The sequence below is a fragment of the Aythya ferina genome (assembly GCF_964211825.1).
Source record: "Aythya ferina genome assembly, chromosome: 10".
Classification (NCBI taxonomy): domain Eukaryota; kingdom Metazoa; phylum Chordata; class Aves; order Anseriformes; family Anatidae; genus Aythya; species Aythya ferina.
Window position 1 is genome coordinate 21,392,249 of NC_140306.1, and position 22,065 is coordinate 21,414,313.

Consider the following 22,065-nt stretch of genomic DNA (forward strand, 5'->3'; position numbering starts at 1 on the left):
TAAAAGGAGAAACTTGTACTTTAAGATATATTATATATGCAGTTATAAGTATAATATATATATAAATATATATATATTTATATATACACTTATACATACATACATATATATATATAATGCAGTTCTAGGTATTTTATGGCTTAATTTGTAAAGGCAAACAAGCCATTCTCATTCAGGTGAATTTGCCTACACCATGAGCCATGCAGTGACAGCCAGCCTAATTCACTAAAGAAGCAAGGTGACAGAGAACGTACAAACATGTTCCCCTGCCACGAACACAATGGTCACCATTAAGGAAGGCAGGGGAAGTAATAAGCCAAGGAAATACGGGAATGTTTTAGACACGGGAAATATAATAACCAGTTGAGAGCAACAGTTTTACTTATGCCAGGAAAGGCAGGACTGGCTGTTCCAGCATGTCAGCAGTGCAAACAACCAACGCTCACTTCCCTGTGTTCCTTCTCAGAGCTACTGGAGGGAAGGGAATGAAAAGCACCTACTAATAGGCAGAAACAGTTGGGATCATCTCCTTTTCACTTTTTCAGAAGCTTAGCAAGTGTAGGATGAGCCACAACACATAAATACTTACATTACTGAAAGCAATTTCTTAAAGTATACAACATGAAACTATTAACATTTTAAGGCATAGTAACTGAGAAATGAGAATAATTAGTTAACTGGTTTTCATGAACTGTTCTTAGTAGGCAAATGCTTTATAGCTAGTGAATGGCACAGAGGACCTATATGACAGACAAGCTTTTTCTTTATAAATTTAGGCTGTTCAGCTATGCTGCTTCCATTTGGTAGACCTGTTCCCATTACATGACTTGAAAGTTCCAACTTTAGCAGTTAATCTAAGACTCTAGGAATGACTTCTATCCTCTAGTGATCACACTGCTCTGACAGATTTCCAAAATATGAAAAAACAATAAAGCTATAAGATATCCTTTTTACTGTTTCTCATTAACTACAAGTAGCTGCTCAACACTGAAATTTGTTTGTTTTTTTTTTTTGATATATCACATTATCAAACCAAATACTTCACGAGGTGTTATTACTACTATAATGTGCAGTAGAATGTACGGTTATACAATCAGTATGTAAGCCTAAGGTTATAAACTACACAAAACATTACACAGATGCATAAATAACATATATTTGCTGAACTTGATTCTGACACAGCTTCAACAAAAAACAAGCCTGAAGACAGGCATAGTGTTAATTTCTCCATTTTGTATACAGGAATGCATGAGAAATACAATACTGTATGAAGCAAGCGAGGGTCAAACTCCATCTATCAGAAATTTTCCAGAAAACTATTATATTAACCAGATCAAACCAAAAATGACATATTGCACTGTAAATTAGGCTTACCTATAAACTCAGGGTACAGAGACATCAGTGTTGCTGACAGAACTCAGTACTTCTCTTCATAGTTTTTCACAGTCAGCTCTCAGAGAACAGTTTTTAAGTCAAGCATCAAACTTGTGTTGTGGTCTTTAATACAAATTCCCTAGAATTCCCTGGTAAGCAACGTATCATTTAACCAGATCAGCTAGTTATTGTTCAAATCTCAACACTTGAATTCTAATAATTTACTGTAGAAATTCTCCTAGAACAAGGTTCAAAGTCTACCTTGGAAAAAGAAGAGATATAGGAAAACTTTTTTATTTATATATATAACATTTAGAAAAAAAAGTTCCTGTTCTAGTAATGAGAAGAGATCTGTCAGATGAGACACTGATAGCTCTCTCCAGTGCTTCTCTATGTTTCACACAGACTCAGTGATCCTTATGGGTTCCTTCCAACTCAGGATACTCCATGATTCTATCATTCATTTAAGTACGTAAAATAAAACTAATCTTTAGTGAAGATTCTAAATTCATCATTATCCTGTCTGACGATTTATACTCACCCTTTTACCCAACTACATATGCATATATAGAGAGCTAATAAGAGCAAATCACACTTGTTAAATGATCAGAGTATGCAACTAGATGATGATATCTCTGCTGATAGAGAAATGCAGACGCTGGAATTTAACATGAACAGCTACCTCTAGAAACACAGAACAGGAAGGAGCTTGTGTGTCTCAAACATTATTGCCTTCCAACTCCACACTGCAAAACATGGCAGAATTTCTGTTATACAGTTTAATGCTCTTGAAAATAATAAGCTGTATTTTACAGACCTAATCGCCTGGGTATGTAAATGTTCAACCCATTAAAAAAAAAGTGTAGTGTTTGATACAGAAACTAGCTGAACACTCATAACCACACTATATAAGCTCATCATGCTGTATGGATATAAAATTGAATAGCACAGAAACAAAATACAGAAAGAATCCTTTTATTTTCTGACTGTCCTCAAAACAAGCTAGAATTACTTACTTTCTTGCTTATAAACTAAGGAAAAAAAAAAAAAAGACCTTATGAAAAGAAGGTTTCAAATTCTATTTCTGTTTTTTTCCTCACCCTAAAAAATAAATATTTCATAGGTGCAACTGAAGTCATTAGAGCATTGTCTGATAGTAGAGGAGAAACCCATCTCTTTGCAGAAAGATAATTGTTATACATCCATGAAGAAACAGAAGCATGCTTCCTTTGATGATTCTAAAACACAATTAAAAAATAGTAATTATTAAAAGACTAAAAACTCACCTGTAAATGTTGAGAGTTGTCTGTCATATTGTCCTCTCGTCTACGAACTTCTTCCAGCAGCTGTGCATTCTTTTTTTTCTCCATTTGTTGATTGTGCTTCAGATTAGCAGCCTTCTTGTTTTGGTCCTTCATATGTCTAAGAATTATATGCACATACACAATAGCATTAATGACTGCAATGACATCTTTTTCTCTATAAATCTGCCTATGACTATGACATAGGACATTGATTCACCAACTTATACAACTATTCCTAGTATCAGATTTAAACAATTAAACTTTACCTTTTTTCCAACTAGCATAATAAAACAGCTTTTATGCCATCAGATTACACAAGGGTAAAGCAATTATTCTGTCCTACAAGATTTTTCCTTTTCAGTTTTTAATTATCTGCTCACAAATACTTATAAATGTCCTGATCACTATGCAGAAAAACTGCTGTAACAGGAGATTGATTATCCAACAATTCTTTCTTTTTGCTTTTCAACTTTTTTTTAATAATGTGACTTTTGATAATGTGACAAAAGATCAACAAGTAAATTTGTAAGTAAATTTAACGAAAATGAAACAATCTTTCCCACCATTATATATTTTCTGTTCCTAAGACTGTCCTTGAGTAAATAATATTTATTTAAAATTTAATTATATTTTACCGTGGAACTTACTAAGTTAATAGAAGCTTTTCTGATATGTAGCAAACATCTTTTTAAGAAAGGAGGAAAGCTAATTTTCCCTGGCAGGAACTGGAAAAAAAAAAAAAATCCTTGCAGTAATGCTTTTTACCTGCTTGGATTCCTAGATATTATTTTCTTGACTTCCTTTGACTTTGAGGAATTTGCTCCCTTTTATCTATATAAAAATAAAGTCATGTGCAAATTCCTAATGAGATCTACTCACTAATCCTATTTTGGCAAATGAAGAGGATATTATTCAATGCCCAGAAGGATAAGGGAAAACATCTCTGTTGCCTCCACATTAGAGCTTTCAGGGAAAGACAAAGTTATAGAATACTTTCAATGATTTCACTATATTAAAGAAACTAGGTAATTTTATACTGACTTCTACCACTGGTTCTTTCTAAATTACTTATTTATACTGAAAAAAAAATACAATCTCTAATTAGTAAATATTGCAAGGGTATAACAATTCTTTGAAGACATTTCATTTAAAAATTTGTAGGTAAAGCACGTAACAGAAAAGACAATTTATTTCTATTACTAAAAAAAAAAAAGAAAAAAAAGTAACTTCAAGTTGCTTAAGAAAATAAGTGGGTACAAGTAATTCAAATTAATATATATATATTTTTTTGCTGTTTTAAATGGTTTAATAGATTTCAATCAAGACTGACATGGAAACCATATCATAATGCAGTATGGGATACAAAGACCAAAATCAGCTTCATGTAGTGTTTGTTAAATTATGTAACCTTTAAGTGAACTCCATACAGGTTGCAATGTGAACAAAGAATCTGAAAGTCCAATTTTTTCTCCTAAGAAAATTCCAGAAAAACTGGAATGTGGCCTTAACACGGCCACATACTGGAGCACAGAATACTATCAGTTCTCCCCATTTACTATAAATACACTATAGTTTATTTATTATATAAATATTATTTTATTATATATTATAGTAAACTATACTATAGTTTACTACAGTTTCCCCAAAACTACAGTTTTTATTACTTTTTTACTTGTGGCATCTTAAACTACACGATGTAACAAAAGTCATAGAAACATTTATACGTGCCTAAAGACATTATATAAAATTTGATTGTCTATCAGAAAACTTCATATAGAGAATGTAGTGGTATAGAAATGTAGCTTTTCACTGAGACCTCCAGAATGGAAGGCAATGGTTTAACAGACCATGAATTAATAACACACCATTAAAGACAACAAAATTACAAAATAAGGAACAGAATATAAGAAGGCATTCAGAATATAAAGCTATAAATACACTCTTCAATTTCCCAACTCTTTCCTTCTTTGAAAGTTTCAGCCCTAACCAAGGGGAAAAAATCACTTTGTTATTTTTTGAGTATGATGCAGATATTAAACTACAAAATTATTTTTATTTAATCTTAAATTCCTCCAAAAATGGACTACAAATTTAGTTCACCTTCCTGTAACTATTTATCTGTTGGAAAATGTAAAATATGCACAGAAAACAGATCAACACAGACTGGACAACACTGATTAACGAAAAAAAATTAAATTAAAAGAATCTCCAGCAAGCTTACAGATCATTTTTAAAAGAGACAAGTATGAATTCCTCTATTTGAAACACAGATTTATACTATAGCTGTGTTACAGTGTTTGCATCAGTCTCTTAAGACACAAGAAGAAAATTAGCATGATTGTTTTTCTATGCTGCAAACTATACAGAATCACAGAATCACAGAATTTCTAGGTTGGAAGAGACCTCAAGATCATCAAGTCCAACCTCTGACCTAACACTAACAGTCCCCACTAAACCATATCCCTAAGCTCTACATCTAAACGTCTTTTAAAGACCTCCAGGGATGGTGACTCCACCACTTCCCTGGGCAGCCTGTTCCAAGGCTGGCCGTGCTCAAGCACCTCGATGTCCTTCTTGTAGCGAGGGGCCCAAAACTGAACACAGTACTCGAGGTGCGGCCTCACCAGAGCCAAGTACAGGGGGACAATCACCTCCCTAGACCTGCTGGTCACACTGTTTCTTATACAAGTCAGGATGCTGTTGGCCTTCTTGGCCACCTGAGCACACTGCTGGCTCATATTCAGCCAACTATCAACCATCACTCCCAGGTCCTTCTCTGCCTGGCAGCTCTCCAACCACTCATCTCCCAGCCTGTAGCTCTGCTTGGGGTTATTGCATCCCAGGTGGAGGACCCGGCACTTGGCCTTGTTGAACCTCATACAGTTGACCTCAGCCCACCAGTCCAGCCTATCCAGATCCTCCTGCAGAGCCTTCTTACCCTCAAGCAGATTGACACACACACCTAACTTGGTGTCATCTGCAGACTTACTGAGGGTGCACTCAATGCCCTCATCCAGATCATTGATGAAGATATTAAAGAGACTCTCCCATTTAGACATATCTTTAGCAAAATGACAAGACTCCTAAGGAAAAAATACCTTTTCTCAGCTAGAAGAGACCACCAGTACAGCTTACAATAGTCTCTTTCTAGACCTCTGTCCTCATGTTTAAATCCCCAAATCAAGTTCACTTGAGAACAAAATATATATTACATGATGGTCAGAAGATATTTAAGTAAAACCTATCCCAGTAGGCCCACAAGGATAATATAAATCACCAGTACATTTTCACAGCATTTTAAGAAAGGTTAATTTCCTGAAAAACACAACACTCCCAACACAGCAAACCAAGCAAGCAAAATGATAGTGCTAAAAACAGCAGGGATATTTCTGTTTGAGTTACACTGACAGATTAAAAAAAAAAAAAAAAAAAAAAAAAAAAAAAAAAAAACTACTACCAGAAATTGCATGGTTCAGTTGCAACTTGTTTTTATGATTTCAGAAATATAATGGGTTTAGATATCAAATTATGTGTTATTCACTACAATTCCTTAAGAATTTTAGCATGACACCCTTCTGCTTTGTAACTATTCAAATAAGCATTTTGGATGCACTGTGCAAGTCCAAGTAAAAATGGGCCCATGTAGCATAATTGCAGGAACAGACCTAATCTGCATAAAGTGAATATAAGAAAAAATGTCTTTTTCAGAACTTTATATATACATGTGGCATTTGGTGGAAATTTTTGCTGTGTAATATGACTTTATGCTGTTAGAATATAGACTGATTTCAAAAGTAATGCTGAATAAATTATAATTTATATTTAATCTCTGTAAGAAGTTGAATTTTATGTCTATGCTAACTGTTTCTTTCATCACCCTTCCCTCTCAAAACTTCCCATTTTGGCATCTGTTTAATGCCATACCAAAACACAGAACATGGTAAAGCTGCAAAGAAAAACATCTGGTGCCTGTGATATGCAAAATCCTGCGGAGAAGGAAATAAAAGAAAGCTGTGTCATAATCTCTTTCTTCCACAACTGACTAGATGCCCATGGAAACTAAAGAAAATGCTACAGTTAAAAAGCCTAGCTGAGCAATTCTCTCTTAGGCCTGCATTAAATGTACAGGAGGAGTTCAACACAGGGAATAAATACAAATCATTCCCTCTGGATTTTAACTACATGTATACTTTGCCTTTAGATGCCACAAGGGCCAGTGGGATTGGCCTGTGGATGTGGTAGGCCAAGGAGTGTAGAGCATGGGGCACAGGAAATTCCCCTTCCATCTTTCTTACCTAATTAGGATTTTTATTTTTTTTAAATATGAATTCATGTTTGGGTCTTTCTCAAACATAGAAACTGCTTTAGTAGGTACTCATTCAACTCTTACATCCTGCTTTCTTTGTTGTTTGACAGCACTTCATTGTTGTCTGCTGTGGTTTAGCCGGGCCGGCAGCTAAACACCACGCAGCCGTTTGCTCACCCTCCCCCCTCCCTCTCTGGGATGGGGGAGAGGATGGGAAAGTGAAGCCCGTGAGTTGAGATAAAGACAGTTTATTAAGACAGGAAATATATAACAATAATGATGATAATAGTACTACTAATAATAATGTGTATGAAACAGGTGACACACAATGCAATTGCTCACCACCCACTGACCGATGCCTAGCCTAACCCCGGCAGTCCGCCCCCCCCCACCCCAGCTAGCCACCCCTATATATTGTTTAGCATGATGTCAGATGGTATGGAATACCCCTTTGGCCAGTTTGGGTCAGCTGTCCTGGGTCTGTCCCCTCCCAGCTCTTGCTGCACCCCCAGCCTGCCCACTGGCAGGATGGAGTGAGAAGCTGAAAAGTCCTTGGTTTGGTGTAAGCACTGCTCTGCAACAATTAAAACATCAGCATGTTATCAGCACTCTTCTCATCCTAATCCAAAACATAGCACCCTACCAGCTACTGGGAAGAAAATTAACTCTGTCCTAACTGAAACCAGGACATTGTCACACAACAATTATTTCCAGGATGGTCCTTCTTGGTGAATGAGCTAAACTCAATGGCAAGAAAACGTACTCAGGTTGTACAATCATAGAATGGTCTGAGTTACAAGGAACCTTAAAGCTCATCTAGTTCCAATACCCCCGCCATGGGCAGGGACACCTTCCACAAGAGCAGGTTGCTCAAAGCTCCATCCAGACTGGCCTTGAATGCTTCCCAGGGATGCGGCATCCCAACCCAGATGATCTCCTTTATGAGATCATAGACAAATGACTTTAGGGTAGCCATGAGTTTAAACACAGTTTCTTTTTTAATATAATATTTGGGAACTAGTCATTATAGAAACATAAATAAAATTACTAAGACACCCTTCCCATTCTAACTCTATCAAAATACATTTTTATTGGCTTTTAATAGAATCTAGCTACATTGACATGCATCAGTGCAAGCAAAAATACATACAAATAAATGGCCACTGAATCTAGTTTGCTGGAACTGGAAGTTATGCTACTGCCTCTTTCATGTTAGAAATGATCAAAGTACTCCTTCAGATTCCAGGTCCTACATGATACACAATATCTGTCAGCCTTGACAACAAAATCTAGTAGAAAAGGGGCAATTTCACTCTATCTGCTTCTACCTTAATTAGAATAAACTAAAATATATACATCTCTGGCCATTGTAAAAAATTTCAGGAAATAGTTTAAGTTTACTAGATTGCAGTATTTTTAACATTGAATATATATACATTTTTTTGTTCCCCCCTCCCCCCCCTTTTTTTTTTTCCTTCAGGAGAGTTCTGAAGAATCAAAACAGCATAGCACTTAGTTCTTGCTAGTGTGAATATCACTAATTGTAATGACTGCATTTAAACAAGTTTTTTCTGTCTCTTGTATAATAAGATACAAAATGATCTCACAGGTCAGTCTACAGTGCACTTAATTACTTTAGTACAGGTTTTAAAAACAAATACTGACATTTAGTTTCTACATGTATTCAAGTATCTTTAGATTTCATTGTACAGTAGTGCATAACTGTTGTCTACTCTCCAACGCTTTCATCATGATTATAGAAAGTCATGCTATTTCATTAAATTCCCATTTTAAATTAGCCACCTGAGTACCTTGGCCAAAAAGTATGCAATGTCAGCCAAAATCAAGTGTTAAATGCTTAGTGTAGCTTTCACTGTATTTCATAAAGATTTTTTTTTTTCCAAAGCATCCAAAAATTGCAGACACGTGAAATACCCCTAAGAGCAAAACCTATAGCATTTTCTAAAGGAACATGTCTCTGTAATAACTGTCATAATATTAAACAGCATTACAATGGGACCAGCTGTCTGAAAGACAACCAAAAATTTCTCCAGTATGCCAGAAACCTGTACACTTCACCATTCATTTTACAAGAAAGCATGCAGTCTTCTATTGTTGGGATAATACACATAGAAAATGAGGTAAATAGTGTTTTCTTCTTTATGATTTTTATGGAATAAAAATGAAAAAAAAAAAAATACAGACTATAACAAACTCAAAGAAATAACGAAAAAGTTTCAGGAAAAAAAAAATATTAAATATAGCAATTTAGTCAAAAGACGATTTCCACAAAACATGAAAGCCTCAAAAATCTGTGTTAAAATTTAAGACGCTACATAAATTACAGCCAAATATTTCAACTGTTATTCTAGGTACGCATAGAAAGAATCTTACAGCCAATGCTTGAAAACATTTTTATTTTTAAAAGATCATATTTCTCCTTTATAAATATTCTGCACCTTCACATAGGATTCATGTATGTTAACTATAAATTGCATCTTAACACTTTAGGCAGTCTGGATCTCAGCAGCTATGCAGAAGACCTGATACTGTAAATCCTATCCATTTGAATGTCTGTTCTGAACTACGTTACTTCAGTAAGGCTCAACAAATATTTCCAACAGTTTTGTTCTCACTGCCTTAAAAATTGAGAGTACATACAGATTCCCATTTGATTTATTGAGTAAAGACCAAAACGGCAGCATGGGAGTTTGTTTTAAGACTTCTTTACAATTCAGATCCAGCTCAACTGAAATACATCAGACAGAACTTCCACTAAGATATGAGCAGTGTTAAGTATTGTTTCTGATATTCTCATAGAATGCAAACGCATTTGCTACTACCAATCTATAAGCCTGAAAAAACAAGGCTGGGTTAGACTCTAGCAAACCATAAAGATAACAAGAGACATCAAGGGAGGTACTGACAGACACATTCCTGGCACAAATGTGCAAGGACACTGCTTATTCACTTACACCCCATAGATAGATTTCTCTGGGGAAAATAGGTTCCACCATAATTAGAAAACCTATATGCATGACAGGCTTAAGTTTTGATATGACAAAGAAAACAAAACATGCCTCAAATAACCAGCATTTTTCTTAAAGAAAAACTTGATTGGTAAATTTATTAAGTTAGAATCTAGTCATCTTAAGATCAGATGACTTAAGATCATATTAGATAACTGCTAATAAAAAATAATAATACTTTCCTGCGCTGACATTTACAGTTATAAAAAGTTTCAGGTTGTTCTTTTAAATCCAGATTCAACAAGCTAAAGGATTATTAGTATCCAAAACATCATTTTTTTTTTTTTTTCCCTTAGGCTTAACCTTCCTTTTCTATTTTTTTGTTAAAAATTGTCACGACAATCGAAAATTAAAGAATACTTTGAAGGCAAAACCAAAAGCAATCATTCCAGCCATGCAGAAGTTAATTATTTTAACTCAACCAAAACATCCAAGAGAACTGAGCTTCAAAATAACTTTTATTCTTTCTCCTTTGATGGTTTAAAAAAAAATGGTACTGGGCCCGACATTCTTTTCTTATGATGTAGATGATGCTCAGAAGCTAGATTGCTTATACATTCCAGGCCAAATCATTCATCTACTTTTATGCCCTGATATAAAATGGCAGACAGTGATGATCATAGCCAAAGGCAGAATATATGGTAAAATTTATTAACATATAAAATAATGAAATTTCATAATAATTTTTGCCTTTTTCTTTGTGTAGAGGAACCTACTCTGACTGCAAAACTGCAAAGCCAGCTCACGATTTACACAATGATTACACTCCACCCACAAAACAAGCAACATATGTAGAATGGAGCCTAAGAAAGCCACAAAACTATAAGCAATCAATTTACCACTTCTAATACATTACCCCCTCCAGAGTAATTATTTCATTTGGGGTTTGTGTCTTTGGTTATTCCAACAGTATGATGACAAAACTGCTACAAAAATCTATTATTTTGTTTAAAATGGTGCCAGAATTTGTAATACTTTCAGCATCTTCATTCCATAACACTGTGCAATGCACCTGAGTTCTGAGAATGTAAGTAGGCACACAATTGCCTGCCTCAGGGAGTACATGGCTCATACTGATTCATCTGTAACTACAGTATAACATTAGTGTAAATCAGCTCCATTTTCTATATCAAAGCTAGTATAACAGCACACCAGTGCTGGACTGCCTACTGCCAAGAAGGATGACAGAAGACCTTGAGACCTTCCCTTACATGGTAAGCTTATGACAGTAAAATTTTGGTGGCTGGAGAAAAAAACAAAATCTGGAGAAAGAGGATACTCTCTGGTTAATTTTGGCCAAACTGACTTTTTTTTTTTTTTTCCAGTAACAAAGACCATTTTTCTGTACACCTTTATCACAAGTTAATTTTGTCTTCTCTTACTGAAGAATGTTTAGTCTTCTTTCTATCATTCACCTAAAATGGAGACTATGGCAAACTCCATGTCACAGTTCCTACTTGATCTATGCACTACAAGAGCTGAGAAGCAACCTCCCTGTCTTCTCTGCATTCATGTAAAGGACTGGAATCAAAATGACTGGTACAAGCATTGAACAAAAAAAATCATCTAAAACACTACTTTTAAAATCTCCAAATAATTTGATTCCCATATTCCTTAATTCTCCAGCTGAATGTAAGAATGCTGCAACACCCAGAATATATCATCAAGGTAATAAATAAATAAATAAATAAATAAATAAATAATAATAATAATAATCTTTTCCTTTCCTTTAGATCTCATGGTTTCAAATGTTTGAGGCCTTGTTTAAGATTTCCTAATTCTCAGATTATTATGACAGTGCTTCAGTATGACAACTATTTTGCTTCTAAAAGCACCACATGGCTGCCTTGACAGAACCAACAACTTTGCCTGCTAGAAATAAAGCAAGTGCCACAGAAGTCACTGAAACATTTGTCACCTCAAAGACAAAAATGTGAGAGGAAGGGTTTACCTAACACACAATCTGGGAACTTTTCCAAAATCTCTGTTTAAGAAGTGTTTAGTCTGACACAGTTCCCTCCAAAGCCCTGGACAGATGCTAGAAATACTCACATGAGGATAATGCATGAATGAAAAAGACCTACTAAAATCCTGTTTCCAAACTATGGTTCATATCACTTTGTTTCAACACATATATGCACTGGAACCACTGAAACTTCAATACAGTGTATTGTACTACTGTCTCAGCACATTCTTATTGGATGACACTTTATATGAACACATGTGAAATCCATACCGGAAGACTCATTTGTCACACATCTCTTGTGAAAACAAGGATTGTTCTGCAGTTGCTTATGTTATTTTAAAATAAAATAAAATAAAATAAAATAAAATAAAATAAAATAAAATAAAATAAAATAAAATAAAATAAAATAAAATAAAATAAAATAAAATAAACAAATAAAATAATACTGATGACAAGACACTAATAAGGATAGTTGATCTGATTTAAATGGCAATTGCTTGCTCAGCTATTTTACTAATAAGTGATAACTGTAACCTGTAACCAAATATAGTTGCTGCCTGATATTTGACCAAGGAGTTGTAGTGCTCCTACTGTTTCATCAGGTTCTTTCCTGCTGTTCAACAGGGAAGCTTTTTTTTTTTATTAAATAAGTAAATAAAGTCCACAACATGTCCAGCATGAAAGCAATCAGGATTGAGCCTCCTCTGCTGCACTCCACATCTTACTGCAATTTCCTTCTGAATCAAATCTTTCTACTGAAACTCCTGGCTTAACCTGTCAGGTCTCAGGATCAATCCAACCTATATCATTCAAACTTTCTGTACTTTTGCAGTAACCTCTTCAGAAGTCTAAATAAGTCAGGCATACACTGTACAATTTCTTGTTTTGACATACTAGCTTTCCCACATTGTAATTCAGATCAGAGCATTTCAATCTAGTCACAACCACGTTGTCTATTCACATTGCTTCTGCATTATGTAAGTAAACAATGTGAGTAGAAAAGGAAGCTCCATCAGCAGCCCAATTACTAAATTTAGCTCCCCTGTCTCTTTTCAATCACAGCTTTTCAAGTGTAAGCTCTACTATCTCACAATGATTCTTCACATACATCACATCTCTCCACAACACACAGGGAATCCTGACAGCATTGTACCCAGGCAGTCTCTGAGCTCCCCAAGAAAGTGGTCTATGGCTGCTTTATTCAAAAGTTAAAGAAATATGTTCTGTGGATCTTCACCCTGGCAAAAAAAAAACTTAGTGTAAGCAGAAGGTCTAGAGAATCATAAGAAAGACTGCTCTGTCTTGAAATCCATAATCACAAAACAGAAAGAGTAACAGTTCCTTATGTTCTTTATTCCCCAACACAGAATTTTTTTGTCAGGTCCAACCCAATCCAAAGTGGCTATTTTTCCTTCAGAGATGTAAATTCCTCCTTATGCTGCATATCTACATATTTCCAAAGAGTATTTACACCAAATTGAACTGAAAAAAGCACATTACTGAAAAAAATTACAAAATATCCTTCCTTGTTTACATAATTCATTATAATTTATCTCAGAAATGATGTTAACCTCTGCAGTCCTTTAAGGATACTGGGATGGCATTAGTAAAGAATCAAGCAAATTAAGAAGGGAGAGGGATAAAAATGAACACTGCATTATCCTGTCACCAGGCCAATGTATCTTTTTATTCTTTTTCTCTAGTAATTCCTCTTATTTCATATTATATGGTTATTTTATATTGTTCTTTTAAAGGGAAGAGGTCCAAATAAATAAACTTTCTAGTTTATGTCTTAAATAAAATTAAATGCAAATACATACAAATTCAAAAGAACATGTAATCAGATAAACATCTATCACATCTTCATGTCTTTCAAAAGGTTTAAATGTTAAAATGCCCACAATGTTAAAATGTTGGTTCTATATACACAGCAAACGTTTCTCACTAAGAACAACCAATCTCTCAGAAGAGTAATGTATATTCCAGATTCTCTCAGTTTTCATTAGTACACTATCTCAATTTCTCCAGGGAAATTATCTTTGAACAACATATCACTCTGCCCTTGGAACCATCAAAATGACATTTGACAAAACTGTGGAAGGCTTGTAAGTTAAATTTAAAACTCTGTTAAACCTTGCTTTGCACATTACATGGAGCTTTAGCCTTCCACAGAAACAGTTAGGAAGGCCAACAACAGAAGCTGGTGGGAAAATTTCCAGAACTACACCATCTCCTGTTTATCTACAGGTAGAAAAGTTTGGGAAGCATATAATCTATCATAAACTAAACCAAAAAAAATGTTACTGACTAGTGTGCTCTTCTTATTATATAAGTAGATTGATATAAATCATATATATATATTATTTTTATGTCAATGTATTTTTCTTGTTTGCCAATGGTATCAATAGCTCATTGTGTTATAAAAGCACTATAGCATTTTTCTAATCATTCTAATCATGAATAAAATGACAGCTAAGAACATATTGATTAGAAGAAATTAAAGAAATTAAAGAAACAGTTCTGTTTCTTAAATTAAGTTTTGATCTTAATGATGTTTCAAGCTGCAAAAACTTAACACTTCACTGAAATACTACAATAAACTCTAATCATACACTACAAGTTATCTAGGACTCCAGGGATGAAAGTTGGCAGGGTTATGAGGACAGTTTGCTTCAGCTGGTGTTTTAGGTCAATAAAACATAACAGAAATTGCACCTCCAACTGCTGAACAAATGTTTCTGCATACCAATCATTGAATTCCAGTGAAATCAACCATAATGACAACTGCATAGCATAATATAGAATCATAGAATCATAGAATATCCTGAGTTGGAAGGGACCCTTAAGGATCATCAAGTCCAACTCTTGACACCGCACAGGTCTACCCAAAAGTTCAGACCATATCTTTCTTTAAGCTCTCTCTGGCTAGGGAGATTTTCAATAAACGTTGAATATGATAGAAATTGTAGATATGAAACTCTGATAGAAATGTCAGAGCAATCACATTCAGACAGTAACTCCACCATAGCTAGATCCAGAGTAAATGCATTTAATTACTTTCCGGCAGAAATAAAGATGCTTGAAATAAATGGTTTCAATATTTTTTATAATTCAGGTGTAATAACATTGTATTCAAGCACATTAAAACATGCTTGTAGTAGACAAACAATAAAAAGAAAGTGTTCATGTGATTCATTATTGCAATTGATAAGACTCAAATTTCAGAAACAAAAATTTCTGTTGCTGGAAATTAAGTTTTGATTGCGTTGTATATTAAAGCACATCAGGAAAAAAAAGCCTTGTCTCATCAATGTTTTAGTGGTGAGACATTTTTTGCCGTATGGTCTGAAGGCATTCACATCAGAAACTCCTCTGACATGCTTGAATTGTAAAACATGAACTGTACTTGGTTTTGAGATCAAGATACGAAATCTCTCCCAAACCAGTGAGCTCTGCTCACTGCTATTCTCAGTTTTACATGAACTGAGAATAATGCCACTCAAAAAGTAGGCATTCCAATAAAAAGTCTGAAAACTTCAGGGCTGAGCACATTATAAAGGTATATTGGAGATTTGCCATGATTCCAGCCATATGCGCTGCATGGCAACATGATACATGGAATCATTTCTGCAAATGCAAAACCTTGGATACCTGAAATCTGCCTAGACAGCCGTTGCAGCATACACCCTCCTTTACATTCTAATCCAACTGGTCTGTGAAAAAGTAAACAAATTCTACCTTGATAATGATTGAAAACCAGGCCTGTTTCTGCCTAAAGCAAAGCAACTTCAGCACAGGAAATGAAATTTAGTTGCACCTTAGCCATGTCACATTTTGATATTAATAAAATCTTAGACCATTAACATGTATTGTGGTAAATAATTTCTCAATTTATACTAAGTAAAACAAGAAAGAAAACATAAATTTTCTTTTCACTCTTTAGATCTCAGCTAAGAGAACAAAAAAAAATAACTTCAGCCTCTCTGATTTACTGTTTGATGAAATCTCATTATCTCAAATGTTTGAGGCCTGGTTTAATATTTCTTAATACTCAGATTATTATTACAGTGCTTCAGTGTGACAACTATTTTGCTTCCAAAAGCACCACAAGAGTGTATGGTTGCCTTGACAGAACAAGCAACTGTGCTTGGTAGAAACGAAGCACATGCCACAAAGGTCCCTGAAACATTTCTCATCTCTCTATTTGAAAACCAAATACACCTGCATTTTAATAGTGAGAGAGAGAGAAAGGTCGGTTCTAATAGACTAGATCTCAGGTCTCCTGATAGCTCTTGCAACACTGTTCAATTTAGTAAGCAACATTTTAGGGGTTCACTATACCGCAGCAAAACTCTGTATAACTTGGGGAAAAACAAAACAAAACAAAACAAACAGACAAATGAACAACAACAACAACAGCAAAAAAAGTAAAGCTGAAGATTTCATTCACAAGATTGAAGCCAACAGAAAGACTCCCCAGGAGCAGAGGACCTGTTTGGGCTATGAGAACCAAATAATTTAAACATTACTCAAAAACAGTGCAGAAGCACACTTGCAAAATTAATCTAAAACCTCAGAGAAACAAAAATGTGTATCTGATTAGATTATGCTACATACAAATCCAGCATACAAAGTATATACTCACATACACCTCCCTTCAAGTTTAATCTGGTTCATAATCTGGCCAACACAAATTGCTAAAAGATTCTGAACTAGTAGCTGAAGCACTCCAACCTGTCCTATTATGTTTGCAATAATAGTAAAACTGGTAACAGTAAAGTATAAGTCTCTAATTGTAAGCATATATCTCTCTGTATATTCTTGTTATTGCTCACTTCATTATTCCCTGAGTTGGGCTGTCTACCAAAAATTTATTCCCGGGTGTTGAACTCCTAAAACAGAAAGAAAGAAACAAAAGAAACGAAAGAAGGAAAGAAACAAAAGAAGGAAAGAAAGGAAAGAAAGGAAAGAAAGGAAAAACTAATGACAAAAACAACATGTAAGTTTAATATGTTGCTAACAAGTATTTTTTTCTTACAAACTTTTGACAAAAGCATTCATTCACCATGAAGTTTCTGATCTAGAAATGGTATGACCAAAAGCTTCACAACAGAATCAAGCATGAAGGGAAAAAAGGGGGGGGGGAACGTCAAACAGAAGTTACTGATATGGAATTAAAATGACCAAATAAATTAAGCATCAATGAAAACCTTGGTCATGGGAGGACCAATTAAATAGGAAAATACTGACCTGGAAGTCAAGCTGGTTGGAGTAGGGATGAAAGCAGCAGTTTGGAGAAAAACAGACAGGGAGAGAGACAGCAAAAGAGAATTAAGGGAGGAACACATTAGTTCTTTAACAATATAACAAGTAGATGTTATCAGTAAATTTTATTCAGAAACTAAAAACAGAAAACAAAACAAAAAAAAAAAAGAGAGAGAGAAAGAAAAGGAAAAGGACTGCAAAAAGAAAAATAAAATTTCTGCACCAAGCATATCCTTGCTGTACACTGAACACAATGGATATTTTAAAATCAACGGCACCTTGTCATTATGGACTGTTTAACGCCATTCGTATTTATAGCCATTTTAATGTATACACATACATTATACACATGGAACAAACAGATTAGCTGTTTACTGGTAGTGTTTGCTGCCACATAAACCATGTCATATCAAACTCCATACCATGAAGTCTTTTTGAGGCCACCAGGGGTTTGAACACTTACATTCACCAAGTTTCTCTTGAAAGACAAAACAGTGAAACAATTTGGCAGCTTGTTAAAGACGTTATTTAGAAGTTCGCCCCTCTCCACCATCCCCAGGAAAGAGTCTTTTAAAGCTGACAGATTTTTTTTTTTTTTCTGGTCTGAAGAATAAGACTAATTCTTCATATTCTACATTACTGCAAATATCCTGGTGCTTGATTACGTATTTTTCAAAAATATCCACCATTATTTCAATTAAGTATGAAAAAAAAAAAAAACCTTGCCTTATACCAAGCTAGACTAACCCTTGGAGATGTCACTGGTGCACAATTTTTCACTATACATGAAAAGTACTTTTTTCTTTAAGCATGAAAATACTTTCTTTGAACCCTTTTTTTACATGCTGATGTTTTCAAGTTTCTGCTATGAATTTTCAGTGCCGAGTGAACTTACTATTTTCATCAGAATTCAAACGCAAAGGAATTCAGAATAAATTAATTGTAGTGTGAATATCCCAAAGCCTTAAATGCACATCTACAGTGCTATTACCCAAAACTTATGAACACACATGCTAAATAACTATACAGACATACTGAAAAATGTGATCTTGACCATGGAATCTATTCAATAAAAACCTGAAAGGCCCTAAACAAAGATGTTCTGCTTCAAAGAATCAGGATGTTCCCATTTACAGTGCAAAATGCACAATCTATGGCAATGCCTACGAGCAAGAACTAGACCAAGGGCTTTTTCATCACCTGTTTGAAAGAGAACTACTGCAAAAAACGTAATTCAGGCCATGTACTAATGGGGTCATTTTTTCTCACCTCTCTCTCTGCTTACTATTCAGCCATCTAGTCTGTGCTAGATGACGCATCCCTGACACTGTCTACAAAATTACACTGCATTTTAAAACCAAACTGCTTTGTCTCATAGATAAAACCGTATTTCTAAATTAACTTACTTAAATTAATATACACATTAGTATAGGCTTTGCTAAGAAGCTACACTCAATCAAGCAAATGACTGACCAGCTAATGCGATGCTGGAGAAAAACACATCAAGCTTTTGCATTCTACTCTATATATTTTCTCATCCTCCATCATCAAGCTCCAGCATTTCACTCTTAAACCAGCAATAGTCTGATTATCTGTTACCAGACAGGTTCATTCAGAGCCAATTCTCTCTGAGGAAGCAGGTAACACGTTAGTCCTTCCCTAACTCTTACTTTCAGCCTTTGCCCAAGCTCTTTCTCCATCCCTGAGGGTAACTAAAATTAAAAGGCCACTGCATCCTGAGCTGAGTCTTGCAGTTAGATAGGCAGTCTGGCCTGTCTATCAAGGGTGCTCAAAGCAATTGACAACAAGGGATACTTAAATATGACTCTGCATGAGAAAGTAATTACTAATCTAGTTCTTTTCCTCTAAAGAGACTACTTTCCTGCATGGAACTTATCGTTCCACGTAATGCTCTTTAAAACAGAGTCCAGAGAACAGCCTAGAATGTTGTTTAACAGCATCAGAATCCAAGAGCAAAGGCAGCCTCTCCAGTCTTTTTCCACATAAAATGTCCTGTTTTCTCCCAGTCCTTCAGATTTAATCCAAAGGCACAATGAAGGCAATGGGGTATCTGCATTTCTTGCATTCTGAGAGCACTTCGTTATTGTCCTCAACCCCTAGGAAATCACTTTTAATATAAGGAATGTGTTTGCATAGATATCTCTACAATGCTAAGTAAGGTAAAGTTAACACAAATACCATGCACTTGGGTTGCTAACAGCGTACTGTACTTGTAAGAGCAAAAGACTATGAGAAATAACCTGGTTCTGAGGCCTGAACTCGTCCATGCAGGTGCAGTCAGCCATGTCATAATTAGATTCATGAATCTGTCAAGCCACACCTTAGAAGTAGTTAGGTTTCTCATTCCCTTTTTTTTCATTTAGCAAGCTGTTTCAGAGCCTTCCTTCCTGTGAAAATTAGAAAGCTTTCTATCTTTTCTTTCCCTTTTCAGACTAAATTTATTAACGGATGGCTCATATCCATTGAATTAGGTGCTAACACTCTTCTTTTACTTAAATCACCCTTCTTCCACTGCAGGGCTTACTCATTCTCATATTCACAGGGAACACACATCTCTGCTGAGCCTGTTTTGCTAGGGAAATTAACCAGTACTTAAGTTTAGACTCCTCTGACACCAGTACTCCATTTGCCTAATTATCATACCAGCCCTCTCTGCACCTGTTTCTGGTTTCTACTCAACTTCCTTGAATATGACTGTTGAGAAGTATACAGCAGTGTTCCATGTGGGGTCTTGCAACTGCTTGATGACATTACTACTTTCCTATCATTACAGTAACATTTATTCTGACATATCAGGATTCACTCCTTGTTATTTAGATGGCCCATAACAACACTGCCATAAGCAAATCTATCTACTCTCTCTTTTCCTCAATTGTAACAAGGATTATCCTTAGTGTACAGCTGGCAATTTTACTGGTCCTAACTTCATAGTCATGCATTTTAAACTATTATATATCATTTACATTAATTATTTAAAATCCCCAGCATACTTCACAAATAACAATACTTTTCATTCTAATACTGCTAATAAAAGCATTAAACAACATACTCAATCCATCCTGACAGTTTTCTCAGCTGCAATATCTCCATTTGGCTAGGCCCTTCACGTTAAAATTTAAGTTGATTGCTATCTTGCCCAGTTGTACTTACATTATCAAAAAAAAAAAAAAAAAAAAAAAAAAGAGGAGATACCACATTTCTTAACCAGTAAAACCAAAGAAAGTTTACTAGAAATGCAGCATGCCATGATATATTGCATTTTATTTTAACTTGGTCTCATTATAAACAGATAAATCATGAAAGATATAATAGAAATTATCAAACAGCATTAGTAGAAAAGGACAAAGTGGTTCTCCTATGTAGTAGTAACAAGGAGTTATAAAATACAAAATACTTTTGTACATATGTAATAACAAGAAACAGACCTACATGTTTGCATATATGAGGAACAATATGAATCATGAATCTTAAGTGATGAAACTCAGTAGTGTGATCGTTTCTGAGGCAAGAAAATCATATTAAAATCAAAAAGAATGATCATTCAGATAAAATCTTCTTCGGTGTTATTAATGTTCATCTGCCAAATAGTATGCAACTCTAAATTTAATTCCTCATATCTAGAAACAGATATTTCTGCCTTTGAGTATTTCAAACTCAATTATATATTCAGCTTTTCTGTGTAAAAGTAATTCATGATCTTGTTTTCATTTTTAATTGATTTTGAAGATGATAACATTATTGCAAATATGTATTTTCTTTTCAGATTAACTGATTTTATACAAGGTCACCACATGATGCTGATCAATTTATACATGAATATATGAAATATCATGAAGATATCATAGTTTGCAGTACTCTTAAATATAGCTCTTTTAGGAATTTGTTTATAAATGTTGAGAATTTATGTTTATAAATGTTGAGAATTTATGTTGTTGCAATTATCTTGAAATGTAAAAATGATGGCAGAGCAGTGAACATAGATCCCATCAAGCTATTAACCAACAAATATGTTACAAAAGAACATTCATTTTCCTACAAAACACCAGACAAGCCTTGCATCTGTTACAAGATATGTTGAAGATATGCTGTTTCTGAGCAGAAAAAAAATAGAATGGGAGAAAGAAAGGAGAGAAAATAGCAATACAAAGCACATTATATGAATTCAAAAAGAGCAGGACAAGAAGGAAAGAACATTTTCAAATTTGCTTCTGTTAAAGTTGCAGTCATTTTCACAATGCCTTAACCCCATAAAGTGGATAAACTGAGCTTTGACTCCACCTCTTCCCTTCAATAATGAGCCAATCAAGTAGTCATTAAAATCAGAAAAAGCAGTAGCACATCATAAAATGTTACAGTAATTTACACTCCACCTAACCCCCTAGAAAGGGGAATTTCAACATCAAAGTTCCCTGCCTAGGGACACCAACAGGTGGCACAGTTATATAAAGATTTAGATTTTTGGCCAATATTTTTCGAAAATGAGGAAGAGGGAGGGAAAACAAATTTTAGAGAAACCCAAGGTGAGCCTGATTAATAGGAAGAGTTAGATACTCACTGTCTAAAAATATTTCCCTATTACAATATTATGTTGCTGACAGTTTGCTAGGCTTGCTGTACCAAACAACCACTTTGTGTCTGTCTCTTGGACATCTTGGAGGTCTCTTCCAACCTAGATGATTCTGTGATTCTGTGATGTGATGAGAAAAGTAATCACTAAGTTTGTCCTCATGTAAACAGATTACATGTCAAGTACAAATCTTTATTTATCACTTTAAATTTGAGGTCTCTATTCTCATGGCA

The 22,065-nt window shown here is 34.8% G+C and overlaps 1 protein-coding gene across 18 annotated transcripts in view; it reads right to left on the bottom strand.

The window, feature by feature from the left end:
* ERC2 (ELKS/RAB6-interacting/CAST family member 2) overlaps nucleotides 1–22,065 on the bottom strand; it is a 547,528-nt gene that overhangs the window by 282,108 nt on the left and 243,355 nt on the right. For 13 of the 18 annotated variants that reach the window (XR_014696351.1, XR_014696352.1, XR_014696353.1 and 10 more), the window contains 2 exons: nucleotides 17,230–17,241; nucleotides 2,661–2,796 (listed from right to left, as the gene is read on the bottom strand). Coding sequence is in view for 3 of the 18 variants with exons in the window: in XM_084530654.1 (XP_084386780.1) it covers nucleotides 2,661–2,796; nucleotides 17,230–17,241 (148 nt within the window). In the remaining 15 variants the exon portion in view is untranslated. The remainder of the gene's footprint in view (nucleotides 1–2,660; nucleotides 2,797–17,229; nucleotides 17,242–22,065) is intronic. The other 5 variants (XR_014696358.1, XR_014696361.1, XR_014696363.1 and 2 more) reach the window with 1 other exon arrangement.